The 17,513-nt window shown below is 46.2% G+C and overlaps 1 protein-coding gene across 1 annotated transcript in view; it reads left to right on the top strand.

Annotated features, from left to right (window-relative positions):
- LHFPL7 (LHFPL tetraspan subfamily member 7) overlaps positions 1-7,757 on the top strand; it is a 79,266-nt gene extending 71,509 nt beyond the window's left edge. Inside the window, exon 3 of the mRNA XM_079955850.1 lies at positions 5,131-7,757. Coding sequence (XP_079811976.1) covers positions 5,131-5,357 — 227 coding nt within the window. The 3' untranslated portion in view covers positions 5,358-7,757. The remainder of the gene's footprint in view (positions 1-5,130) is intronic.
- Positions 7,758-17,513: the final 9,756 nt, after the last annotated feature.

Here is a 17,513-nt window from a genome sequence, read left to right as displayed (position 1 = left end):
TGGAAGAGGGAGAACGCGGAAACAGAGAGTCCCCTCCTGCTGCATCCAATCGCCTTGGGTGCACTCTAGGCAACAGGGAGCGTGGCGTCGCCTCTGCTGCGCTTGGCGAACATCATAGAATCATTGAATTGTAGAGTTGGAAGGGAACCCCGGGGTCATCTACTCCAATCCCCTGCAATGCAGGGATCTCAGCTAAAGCATCCGTGACCGAGGGCCATCCAACCTCTGCTTAAAAGCCTCCAAGGAAGAAGTAGCAACTTTGCCATCTTCGGGGGGGGGGGGCAGTTCTTCAGGCCCTGGTACCAGACTTGCCCCTCCAGCCTTCTCTGTAGTCACCTTCTCTGGTGACTACATAATCACATGAGCACTGTTCCAGAGTATTTTTTATTCTCATATATATTATATCAATTCGAAAGAAGATTGGTTAATGAAGAAATTGCACATCTTTCTACTTACAAGTGTTTGTTGAGCTAACTGGCTGATGAAGAACTGAACGAAACAGTAGTTGCTATCCGGAAACACAGTTCAGCAGAGTTCAGAATTGGACATCAGAATTGGACATTTGCCGATTATACAAAGCTTTGCAAGCTAGATCTCCGCCAGGCAAAGTCTGGCACCGTGACTTATTCAAGGACTTTCAGAGACTTCAGTTTGATAGTTTTGATGTTTTGCATTATTCCATAAAGTTTTTTATTCTGTAATTGTTTCTGGCCATCATGTTGCTTTTGATATTCCTAAGCTAAAACTTTGCCTCCTTGCTCATGGGGACGCCATAGTGGTCTGCCCCAAATCTTGTTAGAAGTGCAGGACAAATGTTGACACTCTAGTTCCCCCCACCAGCCACTTAGAAGGGGAGAAGGCTGTCTCTTTTATAGTTCACACTTTTTTTATTACGTTTTTTATTAAAAGATTTTCTTGTGTTACCAGTAAACGGGGGAAAGCACACAGCGTCTCCATTTTCAATTCATAGAGTCTTTTTCACAGTTTGTTTACATGTAGGGAGATGTAAACGTTTACACGTAGGGAGATGTAAACACGTTTTTGTCATACGACCAAGCCCTGGACCCCCCTAACCTCTCTCAATGTCAATAAAAATAAATAGTTCATGCTTTGTTGGTGGAGATACTTAAGGAACAGAATGAGGTACTGATGCCGGTTCCTGAACATTGAGACTGCTGAGACCTGGGTGGTGCTGCCATCTAGAAACTTTAGGGTGAATTGCAGCTGTTTCTTTTTAATCACACAGCCTGCTAGCTTCTGGGTTACACTGCTGCTGTGTGTGTCATACTTGGGGCTGCCTCTGGAGACTTCCTGTACAAAAAACTGCAGCTGCTGGTTTAATGGGTTTGCCCCTGTGGATCTCATTCTCCCAGTTCTTAAACAGCTCTTCTGACTTTACACAGCCCATAGTTGAAATAATGGAATTAGATGGGTTTAAAATGGGACTAGGCAGATAAGGCTCCCAAAGGCTTCTAGCCACCCATGATGGCTGTGGGCTACTTTCTGTTAGAATTCCTGATCTATGATTGCAGTCATGGGATTGTCGTCTCTCACCTGATGGTGTATGTTTTGACTCCACAAAGGGGGGAGTGACGGAGACAGGATGTTTGTGTTACTGTGTTCCGTGAAGTGGGACTATTGTCCTTTGTTTTTTTCTCTTTTTGCTGTCTGATGCTAGAGAGAGGGGGAGCCACGTTGCAGTGCTCCGTGTGTGTTTATATGTAAATCAAGTAGATTAGCCAAAATGCTGAGTTGCTGAGGTCTGTCACACAACTGTGCAAACTCTGCGGATCCCTAAGTGTGCCGGTGTCGGTTGGCATCGGTCGCTGTGATGTTTGGGCAGAAGAAAGCTTTTGAAGCTCCCGAACAATCGACCAGGAGGGAGGGAACATGCCAGTCGGGCATGTGTCTCTGCCAGAGTCCTACTCAAGTGTAGACTGAACTCCTGACACTTTCTGTGTCAGATAAGGATGCCTCTGCATACCAGTCGCTGGGGGTCATGAAGGGAAGAGGACTGTGACTTCCCGGAGGCATCCATCTGAGTGCTGGACTTAATAGGCCCTTTGGGGTGTTAATGATCGTGGGTTCGTTTCTTTCAATGGGTCTGAGCAGAATGTAGCTGGAGACATCCTGTATTTATATCCCACTTTCCTCCAAGGAACTCAAGGTGGCATCTGCAGCCTTCCCCTCCATTTCATCCTCCCAACAACCCTACGAGGTAGGCTAGGCTGAGAGAGTAGCTCCCAAGTTTGCCCAGTGAGCTTTGTGGCCAGGTGGGAGATTTGAACCCTGGTCTCCCATGTCCTAAAAGGTAAAGGTAAAGGGACCCCTGACCATTAGGTCCAGTCGGTGCCGACTCTGGGGTTGCAGCGCTCCTCTTGCTTTATTGGCTGAGGGAGCCGGCGTACAGCTTCTGGGTCATGTGGCCAGCAGGACTAAGCCGCTTCTGGCGAACCAGAGCAGCGCACGGAAACGCCGTTTACCTTCCCGGTGGAGCGGTACCTATATATCTACTTGCACTTTGATGTGCTTTCAAACTGCTAGGTTGGCAGGAGCAGGGACCGAGCAACGGGAGCTCACCCCGTCGCGGGGATTCGAAACACCAACCTTCTGATTGGCAAGTCCTAGGTTCTGTGGTTTATCCCACAGTGCCACCCACATCCTGGTCTGACCCTAAATGCCACACACGCGCACACATTGTCCTATTTGTCATTATTTAAGCCTTTTCCACCCTTGAATAGTACATAAGAGTTGAGAGAGGAAGTTGAAAGAGTGCCACTCTTCCCCACTTCCTCTTCCAGCTCTCTGTTCTTTTCCAGGCTCAGATTAATTCTACTGGGTGCAGCGTTTGCTGATATCTTGCAAAGTGTGTCCATGTGGGCTTTTTCTGTCTCCAGGCCAGGGTACGAGGGTGGTGGGAAGATCTGGGTGAAGTAGTGCAAGAAGTGACCCTTCTCCTGGTTGAGGAGAAGGCAGAGCATCCCTGCAGGTCTTCCTTTCTGGATTTCAGCTGTGGGAGGGAAATGGGTGTTTTACGGGCAGGTTGTAAATCCTCCAGAAGAAGGTTTTATATAGCGGAGAGCATCCGCTACTGTAGAGCGCAGGTAACACAAGCCAGTAAACCACAGCCCCGGGGAAGCGAAACCCCCCGCTCCCTGGAAGCCAGGCAGATTAGAAAGCAGAAATAAAAGGTGACCTTCTGTTAAATTGATGCTTGTGGTCTCGGCCATAAACCATCTCGCTAGCTGACAATGACTTTTCTGGCGAAGGACTCTGAGTGAGGGATTCTTAATGGGTTACTGGTGTCAGGGCAGGAAGGAGTATGGAGTGCAGTGCAGCAAAATAATGAATGGCCTGAGCTGGGCGACTGCGGGAGGTCGCAAAACTGCCCTAACCGAGGTGAGCCGTTAACTTTTGCGGGGTCAGAGGGATGTCTTGGCGGAGGGTGAAAGGTGTCTGGCAAAGGAGCACACCCCCATTTATCGGATTGCCCCTCACCTGCCGCATCCTTGCCTGTGACCTTCATTCGACCACTTCTGCCGCTCCTGGCTACTCAGAATGTAAAAGAAGAGCCTGGCTGCTAGATCAGGCCTGGGGATTTGGCTCAGCATCCTGTTCTTACAGGGGACAACCAGGAACCCAAAGGGAAGCCCACAAGCATATACTGCCCCTGACAACGAAAGGAGAGCATAGCCATCATGACTGGTAGCCTGATCAATGAGTTTAACTAATCCTCTTTCAAAGCCGTACAGCTTGGTGGCTGTCAGTGCGTCTGGTGGGAGAGAGTTCCATAGTTTAAGTCTGTGCTGCGGGAAGAAGTTCTTCCTTCTATCTCTCCTGAATGTCCAGCTTCGCTGGATGCCCATGACTCCCAGTGTTACGACAGAGGGAGAAAAGTTTTCCTCTGTCCACTTCCTTCATGCCAGGAATCATTTTATAAACTTCCATCACGTTGCCTCTTAATGCTGCAACTTCTCCACATAGCAGTTTTGCTCCACCCCTCAATTTAGCATCTAGTATTATGAGAGAGAGGGGACGCGGGTGGTTCTGTGGGTTAAACCACTGAGCCTGGGGCTTACCAATCAGAAGGTTGATGGTTCAAATCCCCGCGACGGGGTGAGCTCCCGTTGCTCGGTCCCTGCTCCTGCCCACCTAGCAGTTCAAAAGCACGTCAAAGTGCAAGTAGATCAATAGGTACCAGTCTGGCAGGAAGGTCAACGGCATTTCCGTGCGCTCTTCTGGTTCACCAGAAACGGCTTAGTCATGCTGTCCACATGACCCGGAAGCTGTACACCGGCTCCCTCGGCCAGTAAAGCGAGATGAGCGCTGCAACCCCAGAGTTGGCCATGACTGGACCTAAAGGTCAGGGGTCCCTGTACGTTTACTATTATGAGAGAGAGGTGAAAAATGTCCTTCCCTTTGACTCTACAAATTGAGCCTGCAACAGGGCTGGGGGAACTTCTGAGGGCCTTGTGCTGGCAGTGGGCAAAGCAAAGGATGCAAAATTTGCTTTTGTATGTTAGCAGTCACAATCAGAGGGCCAGTCATAGCAGCTGATAGTTACATTCGGAAGCTTTTTCTCCTTTCAGCGTCGTTCTGAAACTTAAGTTGAGCAATGAGTGGTCCATGCAGCTGCTCTTAACAAGATCCCCGTTAAGGGATCCCTGTTAATTTTGTGGACTCCCCTGGCGTGTGACTCTGCTGACGGACAGCACTATTAAGTGGTCATTAGTAACCGTGTCTGAAAACGTGGCTTTTGCCTCCAACAACAGTTTATTGAGTGTTCTGGGGCTCGGTGACAGGAGAAAGCCGCAGTTCGTGCAATGGGAGCTTAATGGGTTTATTTTCCTACTTGCTCGAGGTGGGCATTAAAGCTGACAGCCGCTTATTAGCTTATTTGATGTTTGGACAGATCTAATTCTAATATTCCCACTCTGCCAAACAAAAAAACGTAAAGGCATTTCTGTAGATAGCAGAACACTGTTGTCAAGGGTAGATTGCGCAGAATTGCTAAAAATTGGGTGCAGAAACACAAGTGAAAATTTTGGCACAACACTAGAAGAGTGTGTGTGTGTATTACTATATATATACTAATACCATCTTCTCCTTTTCTGCCTTCTCTCCTGCTAGTGTTCATCATGGGATTTGGGCTCCTTGTCTACCCCTTCGGCCTCGGTTCCACTGCCGTGCAGAGGTACTGCGAAAATTCAAGCATCTACTACGCTGGCGACTGCCAGATCGGATGGGGCTACATGCTGGCAATCGTGGGTGTCATGCTCTCTGTCTTTCTGCCCTTCTTTGCAAAATACGCCCCGAAAGAGCACGCCTCCCCCACTCCAATACCCACAATTTTATAGTACTTTCCCAGTATCGAACACCCGGCTGTTCCCACCTGAAACTGGCGGACAGAAGAAATAGTAGGGCGCTTCCGTTGAGCCTCATTGCTAAGAAATGAATGGGCGGGGGGGGGGGGGGGAGCAGTAGAAATGACAGCAAGAAGCACTTCAATGCCTACAAAAGACCCAAAGTGCACAGATGAGTCTTCCATACACATGAGAAATGGACGTTCTGGATCTGCATAATGGGTGCTCAGCAGTGGTTGGGTTGCCTTGGACATTTATAATGGCTAAATGCCTCAAAAAACCCTGTTTTTTATCCTCAAAAATCTCTGTCTACCTCCCAGTTTCTTTGTGTGTGTGTGTCTCAAAAACCTTTTTTAAAGCCTCAATCCACTTTTTATATCTTGTTTCTTAAATACCTGGACTTTTTTGAACCTGCTTTTTGGTTTCTTCCAGCCTGATCTGTGCTATTTTGTAACGTAATATAATAAATGGCAATTTTTTGAGGGGGGGGCATTCCTTGGAAATGAGTTGAGTTGTGGCAAAATTTGTGTGCCGTTGAGAAAAAACGTGTCTCTCCCTCGCCCTCTGTGGCCGAATCAGTGCATGCCAGTCCTGAAAATGTACAGAAACACCTTTTTCTAAGATCAAAAGTGTAACTCTCTGAATCGGCTGTTAAAACTTTTTTTTTCTCTAGGTTAAAGAGGTGTTTTCTGTGCCTAGAAACATGTGGCTTATATTTCAGGAAGAGCAGGGCAAGATTCTCAGCCTGGCTTACAGGGCTCCCCCTTGCGTATCTTCACGATGAAATTATTTTTAAGAGCCTTTGCTGTGGCGGCTCCTGAATATCTCATCATTAACTGTGATAACTGCTAACTTGGATTGGTTTAAAAGGTGGTTAGTCAGTTCCACAGAGAATGGTAGATCTATCAGTGGTATCAAGTCAAGATAGTTGATCTGATGCAGCAGAGCTCCTATTACATTGCTAACTATAGTAAATATTAAGAACGCAATTCAAAAATCCTCTTTTTTTAAAGCAAATGACATTGTGCCTATAGTATCTGTACCTGATGCATAGCCCCGTATAATTGCTTAATTGGTCTCTGTGTCTTTGCCAGGGAGTTGGCCATAAATATTAGTGTTTCTGAGAATTAGCTGTGTGTGTTCGCTCATTCTTTCTCTTCCTGCTGAACTTCCACTGGAACAACATACACATGAAAGGCAGAGGCTGTCCCTTTAAACCAGTGGTTCCCAAATTGGGTGATACTGCCCCATGGGGGGGGGTCAATGGAATTACTTAGGGGGTTGCTAAGAGGCATGGGGGGGTGCTGGATATATAATTTTTTGCTGGATGTGTAACAGTTTTGTTGAATCTAGTTTAATTTAGTTCAACAAAACCGGTGATCCAGTGATTCCAGCCTTTCAAATCTGATAGTCATTGTTTTAATTGGATTTGGAATAAATGTGCAATTAGTTGTTATTATTTTGAGTTTTATTGTGTTATTCTCCTCCTCAGTGGGTCGTGCAAATCCTATACCCTTTTTATAACGTAAAGGGCACTGAGGATGAGTTTATGGAACTTAGAGTGACCACTTAAATTGGGTACCACTGCTTTAAACTCGCTGATCGATTTAACCAAGCTGTGGTTTTAACACAGAGTTGCATGCCGTAATTTGAGCCACACACAAAAAAGTCAAATAATGCAGGCTGACTTTTTTCGATTTTCTTAAGCAATATCTGTTAACCTTTATTTTTATTTATTTTAATAAGAACTTGGCCTCAGACCTGACCCTCGTGCATACCAGGATGCAGGGAGAGTAATTCATAGGTTTGCAGTCAGTTGAGTCTGTCTGGCCTGTATCTTACTATGTGTACGCATGTAAGGATTAAAGGAGTTAAGCCACTTATCTGAAAATACACATACTGAAGCCAGAAGTCCTATCTACAGATTGCAAGGATGGTAGTCAGAGAGGGGGGGGGGGAGAGAGAGAGGAATGAGTTCTGTTTCCATCTTGAGAACTGTGTCGCTCTGAGTTGTTGACCCTGAGTCCGTGACTGCTGACGTCTGGCTAGAGCTTCCTGTTCAGGTAAGGATGCTGAGCGGGGCCATTTCTGTGGCTTATAAGATACGATTCGGCATTAGCAGAGCTGGCTCTCTCCCATCTGAACAGAACTGGATCTGATGTGGGGAAGATTCTCGCTGCAGGCGTGGCATCTGCTCTGGTTTCGTTTTGCCACGGCCAGCTGCTGTAACAAAACGCACCATTTGCCTTAAACCTTACGAAATGATTTGGGTCCCGAATCAGATCTCAGCTTCATTTCATTAAAATCAAACCAATTCTGGCTTTTATCATTCAGATCCGAAGGTTTCTCAGCAATGGAACTGGTTAGGGTTTGGCAGTTGTCTGTTTAGACCAGGGGCAGGTGGCGCTGTGGGTTAAAGCCTCAGCGCCTAGGACTTGCCGATCGAAAGGTCAGCGGTTCGAATCCCTGCGGCGGGGTGCGCTCCCGCTGCTCGGTCTCAGCGCCTGCCAACCTAGCAGTTCGAAAGCACCTCCAGGTGCAAGTAGATAAATAGGGACTGCTTACCAGCGGGAAGGTAAACGGCGTTTCCGTGTGCGGCTCTGGCTCTGGCTCTGGCCAGAGCAGCGATGTCACGCTGGCCACGTGACCCGGAAGTGTCTCCGGACAGCGCTGGCCCCCGGCCTCTTAAGTGAGATGGGCGCACAACCCCAGAGTCTGTCAAGACTGGCCCGTACGGGCAGGGGTACCTTTACCTTTACCTTTAGTCAACCTTTTTATACCTACCGCCCACTAATTCATCTTTCCTGGTGGTGAAATTTCCTTACCGCCCAGCAGTGCTCAATGGAAGGAGAATTCAGCTTGTGCTGTAGAACCTCTTACCGCCCACTTAGAATCCTGAAACGCCCATTAGTGGGTGTTAGGGACAAGGTTGACAACCCCTGGTTTAGACCAAAGCAGAGACTGCTGTAAGACTGGTGTTAACATATGGACTTCCACTTTCCTTGATGGCCCTGGAAGCTGGAGCATTTAACTAAACAACCGTGACCCTCTCTTTGTTGTCGTCGTTTGCTTATTGATGTACATTATCATATACATGGTTGTCCGTATCCTTCTCGGGTCCAGGTCCAGAGCTCATGTGCTTTGCAGTGCTGTTTAGTTTGCTTCCAAGATTATGAGATGTGATCAGGGACCTGCGGCTCAGCTGAACAATGATCAGTCGTCCTTTTTGAGGTTTGCAAATTGCCCTGATTCTGTGGCCAGGTGACAGAGGGAGGAAAATGCAGAACGTCCCAGGTTCAGTCCTCCTTGGAATCTCTAGGCAGGGCTAGGGAAAGGCTCCTTGGGGAGCCAAGGTCAGTCAAAGTAGACTAGTAGCAGAAAACCTGCTTGCTGGCTTTTTTGTGTGAGTGGGTGTCGAAATAGCTGAAGGTTATGCAACTGGGGGGACGCAAGTGGTGCTGTGGGTTAGACCACAGAGCCTAGGACTTGCCGATCAGAAGGTCGGTGGTTCAAATCCCCACGATGGGGTGAGCTCCCGTTGCTCGGTCCCTGCTCCTGCCAACCTAGCAGTTTGAAAGCACGTCAAAATGCAAGTAGATAAATAGGTACCACTCTGGCAGGAAGGTAAACGGCGTTTCCGTGCGCTGCTCTGGTTCTCCAGAAGCGGCTTAGTCCTGCTGGCCACATGACCCGGAAGCTGCATGCCGGCTCCCTCGGCCAGTAAAGCGAGATGAGCGCCGCAACCCCAGAGTCGGACACAACTGGACCTAATGGTCAGGGGTCCGTTTACCTTTATGTAACTGGGATGGTAGCCTACAATGCAAAGATGAGTGCTGCATCTGTTGTCCCACCCACTTCTTGTCTGTGTCCACAGCCACAGCTGGCATGAGCTCTCCAGTGTCCCTCAGGCAGAGATTAAATTCCCCACCTGCTGTGTATTGTGCTAGGAGGACCCATCAGTTTCGCTGACAGCCACTGTGGTGTGGTGGTTAGAGGGTTGGGCTAGGATCTGGGTAGCCAGGGTTCAAATCCCCACTCAGCCATGTATCCCCCTGGCATAGCTGTCAACCGTCCCTTATTTGGTAGGTAACTCCCTTATCCCAGCGCCGTGTCCCGCTGCTGTCCCTTATTGATGCTGTCCCTTAAATTTCCAGGGTTTCAAAGGAAGCAGCTCCTCTCCCTCCCTCCCTGCAGGCCAGGGAGGAGGGAGGCTCCAGCTGTGTTGCTTGGCTGCGTTGCTCACCCAATAAGGAGTCTAAGAACGACTGGGGGGTGGACCTTGCATGCCTTGTGCCGATCAAATCGGCCGCGTTGCCTAGGGATTCGCCTTTGCTCAGCGCTTCCCAGCAGAGAGGTGACAGTGGTTTTCCTTGCTGCATCCCCTTTGCCAGGTTGCTGCGCTGTGGGAACCACCGCTTGAGGCTTTGTTTGGCTGCTGGCTGGGCTTTCTGCCTTTGGCTCGGAGGGGCTCAGAAGCTGAACATACCTGTGCTGGGAAAATTCCTTATTTTGGCTGCTGATCCCTTATATTCGAGGCTGCTGGCCCTTTATTTTCAAATCTGTAAGTTGACAGCTATGCCCCCTGGGTGACCTCGGTCCAGTCACTTACTCTCGGCCCAATCTACCTCACAGGGTTGTGGGGATTAAACAGGGAGGAGGAGAATGACGTTTGCCACCTTGTTGAGCTCCTTGAAGGAAAGGTGGGGTATAAAGGTAAAAATAAGACGAATAAAGCCGATTCCTATGTACCTATGCTCACAGAGAGCCTTGGGCATGCAAAGGGGCTTCCGCTTTGAGGAGTAATTTCCAAATATATATATTCTCTGAGAAGAGGTGAGGGCCCACCCCTCTACTGCACTCAGTCTTGCTCCAATAAGAGTTGAAGCGGCTTTGTGATTGCCACAAGGGCTGGCCAATCAGCCCTGTGTACTAAGCAGGGCAGAGGTGATTTTGATGACAGGCCAACATTTTGGCACTGCAAATTAAAGCTTCTTCTGCAAATGGGAAACAGAGGTTTCCTCTGAGCTTCATCCAGGGGAGAAGATGGCGGAGGTGTCTGAAATGGAGTGAGTTGGCTTCCGCAATGGGTTTTTTTCATTGTGGCGGGAATTAGGGAAGTTCTACTTGCATGTCTTTTATGCAAGGTTCTTATGCCCAAAGCAGAGGGTCTTCCTAGAGCGATTGGTTCAGCAGGAGGTGTTGGTTCAGCTGGAGGAGAAAAGTTAATTTTTTTTTTGAAACTCACTTCCAGGGGGTTGGAGGAAGGATGGGGCAGACATTGGCATCAGATCTCATTTAAAGAACAAAGCAACCTAATTTGAAATTACCAAACTGATACACAAGCTGAAACATAACAAATCCTTTGGGACTGACACTTCTCTGAATTTTGCCATTTCCAGCCAATATCGTGTACAAAACGTGTATACCAGGGCAGAGTGTGCATCAAAATGCGTGTATGGATCGAAAGACATGCAAAACAGCATTATGTTGTGAAAGAACACTGTGAAAAAATACAAATATATGTCATATAAAAAGGTGTATATTGGGGAAAATTTGCATTAGAATGCTGGAGAGAGTCCCCATCCCGATCCCCCCCCCCCGACTGATGTGGAAAGTTGGAGAAGAGAACTGAATATTGGAAAAATCAGAAACCAAAATTGGCTGATTTTCTTATCCCCATCTGTAGTGCTTTTCTACTAGGAAAAAAAAGCGGTGCTGGTACTCACCATGAAATTATTACAGTAAGTGCCACACATTTCATTTGTGCTTTCCTTCTAGGAAAAAAAAAAAGAGGTGTCGGTACTGCGTACCTTTGAGTACTTCCATAAAAAAGGACTGCCTTTCGGGGGGGGGGAAGGAGGCTGGGGTCTGCACGTGGAGGGGCAAATTGGCAAAAACTGCCCCCCTTCATCATGAGACACCTCCTGCCTTGAGCCAACAGCACCAGGAGGACCACTTAAGAGATAGCCCAGAGTTTCTAGATTTCACACAGGCATCCAATTTTTTTAATTTTTTTTTTTTTGGTAGTTCTGCCTGATTCTCTAAACATAGCAGTTTTGACATTTTCTCGTAAATGTTTAATGAGGTAAGGAGTATAGAAGAAGCAACTAAGAGGTAGAAATGAAATTCTTAACCTCTATCGTGAGAGACAGAGGGAGGGTGAAAAGTGGAAAGTTCCCATCTTTCCTTTCCTTTCCTAACCAACCTGTGCCTTTTAACAATAGGACGAGTGTACAGAATGGGATCAGTATTGACCATCGAATCAAAATGTTCATCAGCCGGTGAAAATGTTGTACAATGTCGTGAAAATTGTATTTCTCTGTGTGGTTTGCTTGTTTCTCAAAAACATCAGTTTTGTGTAATGTTTACAACTGTTTGCTGAAGCGTTTCACTAGGAAAGCGACTTGCCGGGATGCACAAGGTGTGTGTGTGTCCTTTTTGCAGAAACTGGACCTTAAATTAAGCCCCAAGTAGGGGTTTTTTGTGCCCTCTGCCGACTCTTTTGGTGTGGGTTTTGTCTTTTTGTTTTGTTGGTTTTTTTAAAGGATCTGTACAAATTTCTCTGTAGCCAAAACACAATTTCATATTTAAAAGCTGGTTTCTAGAGCCCCAGCATAGTTAATGATGTCAAACGTTGTTGTTCTGCCCTCCTCCCTTGAAATGTATATCAGAAAAGAATTGAACAATGCTTCCATTTTTTGTATCTATTTAAATGCTCCTTAAAAGTACAGTTTGTTAATGCAACTTGAAACACAGGAAATAGCCATTTTTCAGCTGGAAAGATAATCCTGAGAAATGTGGCATTTCAAGTGGGGGAAAAAATTCAAGTGGGGGGATAAGATTCTTTTTTTTAAAAAAACCCTTTCATTACACTTGTAAAAAGATGAACATAATCAGTTGACTAGTACAGTCTTCTTGCTGCAGAAACATCAGCTTGGATGTAGAGGTTGCTTTCCAGACAGGCTTCTTCAGTCAAGAGGGAAGGGAATCTTTGCATCTAACCAATTTCTCTTGTGGAAGTCCCCATGAAAGACCAGAGGGTCAGAAAAACGTGGGATTTGCCAGCAGAGGGGATGGGGAGGCAGGAAACACCAGCCCTTTAGCCTGTTTGTTTCCTGTTTCCTCCCAAATATCCAAAGGCCATTCAGAGTCGCACAAAGCAGCAATGACTGTGTCAGCCATTCGCAAGTGGCGAAGCCTTAGCAAATAAAATACTGCTTTTGGGACCAAACCAAGGGGTGAATGGGGCTTCTTTGCGGATCATGTCTCCGAAGGCATTGCCACCTTGTATTTTCCACAGCAGCAGCAATTCAGAGCATTCAGCAACGACAAGAGATGCAGCACAAGTGGCTCTCCGTCAGAGGAGGCTCCCTGTTGTACCTCTGCCCTGGCACCCAGGATCTTTGGCCAAGTGCCAAGACCCCAGCAGCACCCTCCAGTTGTGCTTACTCTGTGCCTCCTTTTCCAGCACCCCCAACGAAGACCCAGATGGCATGGATCTCTCCTGGTATAGCACAGGTATAGCTGTCCTTTTACATTTCCTGCAATGCACTGGAGCAAAGGGGCATAGCTCTGTGTTGGAGCATCTAAGTTGCTTGCAAGAGGCCCCATGACACCTGCAGGTGGGATTTGGAATATCCCCTCTCCGCCCTCTGAACCCCTGGAGAGACACTGCCAAACAGTGCAGACTACACTGAACTGGATCCGCTGCTGGTCTGATTTGGTAGCAAGCAGCTTTCTCTATTCCTCCGGTGTTACGTCCAAGTCATTGCAGGAAATTCAGATGACACACATTTCTCCTGGGAAGAGCAGAAGCGTAGGAGAGAAGCAGTGGGAGGCTGCGGTTCTGACAGCCCCTTCAAAAGCTAGAATCAAGTCTTAATGAATTACACAGAAATACAGGTGAGAGTGTGCTTCCGAGACCGTGGGTAATTCTTGAAGGCAAACCTTTCCAGGTATAAAAATGCAGCCTGCCTCTGATTTTAACAACTACGGTATGTCTGCAGCTGCCAGAAATTTGGGGAACACTCTTCTAAGTTTAACAGCTCTGCTTTGAGACATGAGCTGTCTCTGCCAAGGTGTGTGGCGTTTTCAGTTGGCTTTGCCAGACCTTGACATTGGCCGCTCATCCCGTTGATGGCTTGTTTAGACATACAAGTTGTAGCCTGATTCTAGTTAACTTAGAATCATAGAATCATAGAGTTGGAAGAGACCACAAGGGCCATCGAGTCCAACCCCCTGCCAAGCAGGAAACACCATCAGAGCACTCCTGACATATGGTTGTCAAGCCTCTGCTTAAAGACCTCCAAAGAAGGAGACTCCACCACACACCTTGGCAGCAAATTCCACTGTCGAAACTTGTTTTATGGCACGGGTTAATCACGTTCTGCCTAAAGGCAGCACCTTAGTCTAAAACACTAATAATAGGCAAGTACACTGAGAAATATGGAGGTGTGGTTTGGCCCTTGTAGTTTGGTTGAGACAAGGCACCCTCAGAGATTCATAGTGCAAAGCTGCGCATAATTACAATGGCTGCATTTGACCATCTCGATAGACTATCGTTTATCACTTCAAGAACAATCCTAGCCTCTCTCCCTGTTGGTGAAGCCACAAGGAAGATGGATATTAATGATGGTTTGTTTAAACAAGCCAGCTTCATAAAGGATGGTTTGAAGTTGGCTTGTTTGAAACAAACCATAGTTAAGATTGGATCGCATGGCAAGCTGTGGTTAATTAGAAGTGAGAGTTGAACACTTCTGAGCTCCTCCTTGTGGTCACACTTGGAGGAAGATGAAAAAGGAGTTCATGGAGGCTAGACTTTTCTCCATAAACCATGGTTTATTGTGATGTGGTTTGTTGTAACATACAAATGCAATCATTCATTGACTGAATCCAAAACAGACAAGGATATATTACTGTAAAGTTGCCCTTGGGAAAATAAATATCAATACCTACACTAGTGCTGAGAAATTACAAACAAGTACATTTACAGTTTGTAAATTAAATTGTGCATAATAGCTTCCCAATTTCCTTTTCCTTTTCTTTTTTTAAATACTGGTTCAAGTTCAAGTTTGATTCTAAATATGTATATAAATATATTAAAAATATAAAAATATAATTTTTATGTGTAACTAAAAGCTGTATTTTCCATTACTGTGGTTCCTTGTATTTTTGTCCAGGTGCCTCCTTTTTTTAGACTATTACCTTCCCACTCACCCCACACCCCCTGGCTGTATTTGACTTGTGGAGTAAAAATGCTTCCAATGATTTGAAATGTGAAATTTTCTGATTTGCCATTTATTATAATAAAGCGATACATGCTGTCAGCAGGGGTTGCTTTCATTTCTGCAAAACCTTGCATGCTCAGTTAAATGAGGAGGAATGGATGGGATGGGAGAAAATGACAATGGAGCATTTATGGAAGCCTCCGTGGCAGGTGGGTCATGACTGTCTTGGTACAGTGCGGGCTTGCACTCTTTATAAAGGCACTGGCTTCCCAGTTCACCCCTCGCAGAGCTACAGTTCCCATTAACCTTAATAAACTACAGTTCCCAGGATTCTTTGGGAGAGGCTGTGTGCTTTAAATGTGCAGTGTGTACACAGCCAGAAACTAAGGAATCTGACAATTGCATCTTTAAAGATTAACATCGTTTCCCCCCAAGAATCCTGGGAACTGTAGTTCTGTGAGCACAAAAACCCTCAAGCCTGTGCAATGAGGAACTGATATTCAGAACATGTACATGCCAGGTAATGACTCCAGCTCTGTCTTGGGGAACATGCAAACCTGGAACCAACAGCTGGAATCCCAGGGCATCTGCTTGTGTTCCAGCAAAGCCCACCAGTGCTGATACATGCCCTGGGCCCTTCTCACTGAATAGATGGCTCTATGAGACCCCATTTTATTTTCCTCAAGTGCTCTGTATTCATATTAGTCAGGCACTCCCAAGCATTATTTTTCTCTGCAAGGAGGAAAAACAAAACAGGGTCTTCATGCCTTTTCTCCAGCAGACAGGAAAGCAGCCCTATCCCAGGCCACTGCTCAGATCCATGCAAGTCCATGTGGCTCATTTGTTTTTGTTTTAATAAAGCCTTTAATATCATCTGACACAGTCACTAGCGTTTAAAACAAATCTTAAAAGAATTGCACGCATTGAGGTAGGTTTCCACCAAACGTTCCAGGCAGCTGAGGATTTGACTCTTAAATAACTTACTCTGATTAGTACTTAAAGTCAATATTTAAAGCATTTTGTTTTCTTATCATGAAATAGATTTTGAATCTTTTTAAAAGATGCCTACTCAGAGTAATTTCTTAGAACAACGGCACTGAAAATGCAAAAGGGCAATAGTTTTGAATTAGTATCGATTCTGTTATTACTTCTAATCCATTTGAGACAGTAGCAAAATCAGTTCTTTGTTTCTGCTACAGTTACTCTGAATGAAATGGCCATAAACGTTGCAAGTGCGGGAAAGTTTTCTTGAATTCCATTATCGTCAGTAACTGGCGTTTAGGAGACCAAATTGTGCAGTTGAAAAAAAGAAAAAGGGAGATGCAAAGAAGTTTCCTTGTCATTCTGCATTTTATTCCATTGGGTGCTGATATTCCCTTGGCAGCCCTTTGTGATATTCCTTAGTAACGCGCGCAGGCACACACCTGAGCCTCCGAGAGAGAAGACTTTTGCATTCTCAGCAGTCCTCAGCTCCCCGAGTGCCTCTGACATTTCAGCCTCTAAAAGCAAGATCGGCTTTAGTGGTAAAGTTAGATGTAGATGATAACTATTGTTCTGCTTTCCTTGGACCACATCAGTAAGGCTGAAAGGCGAGTCTTGCCATCTGGGCAGCCCAACACACTGCCCAGGCTTGTGACCCAGAGAGGTCACTTAGGTGCTGTTACAGTGGTTTAACCTCACCCCCGGAGGTGCCCAGATGGATGCCAGCAAGAAGATTACACTATATCTTAAATGTGCTTTCAGCAGCTTTACGAGATTTTATCCCTCTTCCTTTTTAATGAGGTGTTTACTTTCCTGAGTCTCTGGTTGTGTACACACCACAAATTTAAAGCACACAGCTTCCCCTTATCATGAGGACTGTAGTTTCTTAAGGGTGCTGAGAACTGTAGCTCTGTGAGGGGTAAGCTACGGTTCCAAGGATCCTTTGGAGCAAGCTGTGTGTTTAAAAATATATGGTGTGCATGCAAAGTAGACAAACTTGATGAGTGTGATCTTTAGACTCGAAGCAGGGGTGTTGTTGGGGCGTGGAGCAGGCAGCCAGAGCCTCAGACTTTCTGAACTGAGCTCCATAACCCTACCCTTTTAAAAAATCCCTTTTTAAAAAACATACAGGGTGACTGGGCACACTGCAAAATACTTATGAGATCCTAGCCATTCACCGTATAAATCAACAGGTGCAAATTTTATGCGTGTTTGTGTCACATGAAGGTGTGCCTCATGTCCTTTTAAGCACCTAGCAACACTCCAGACTTCAGCCGAGCTCCCTGATTTGTTGCAATGTGTTTCTTAAGAATCACATTATATTTCAATGGGTCCTCTCCCCCATTTGGTTTGTTGAAAACCACCCTGTGTCTTGGGCAAAGGATGGTTCTGTATATAAATCATCTGAATAAAATAAGTAAATATCCACTGAAAATGCGTGTGTTTTTTTTCAAAACTGAGGCCATGTAGCCCCTCTGCAAGGCTCCATTGCATTTCCTTAAATGATACCACCTAAGGCTCTCCCTATTTAGAACCTATCTGCTGGGCTTTTATTTGTTGCTGCATCTTGGCTAAAATAGGTAAGCACTGTTTTATATTGCAGAGAGCTGCCTTTCAGAATGCATTAGGCAAATAGGGCAGTGATCAGTCACTGTCTAGCCTCCATAGCTTTGGGAGAGGATGTGCTCCATCAGGGATAACCAAAGTGATGCCCTTCAGATATGGGCACCAACACCCATCAACCCTGGCGGCTGGCCATGCTGATGTCAGGGACATCTGGAGGGCACCACGTTGGCTATCCCTGTTCTATATGAAATCCCTGATCTGAGGCCTCAACAGAAGAACGGCAAGTTCTCTATCCGCTGAGTATGGCCCTTGTGATTTGAGCTGTTAGGCTTGCAGGAAATCCTAAATAAGCCACCCAGACTGAAAAGCATAACGG

The sequence above is a fragment of the Podarcis cretensis genome (assembly GCF_951804945.1).
Source record: "Podarcis cretensis genome assembly, chromosome: 15".
NCBI lineage: Eukaryota > Metazoa > Chordata > Lepidosauria > Squamata > Lacertidae > Podarcis > Podarcis cretensis.
The sequence above is the reverse complement of the archived record's forward strand: the minus strand, read 5'-3'. Positions and strand labels throughout refer to the sequence as shown.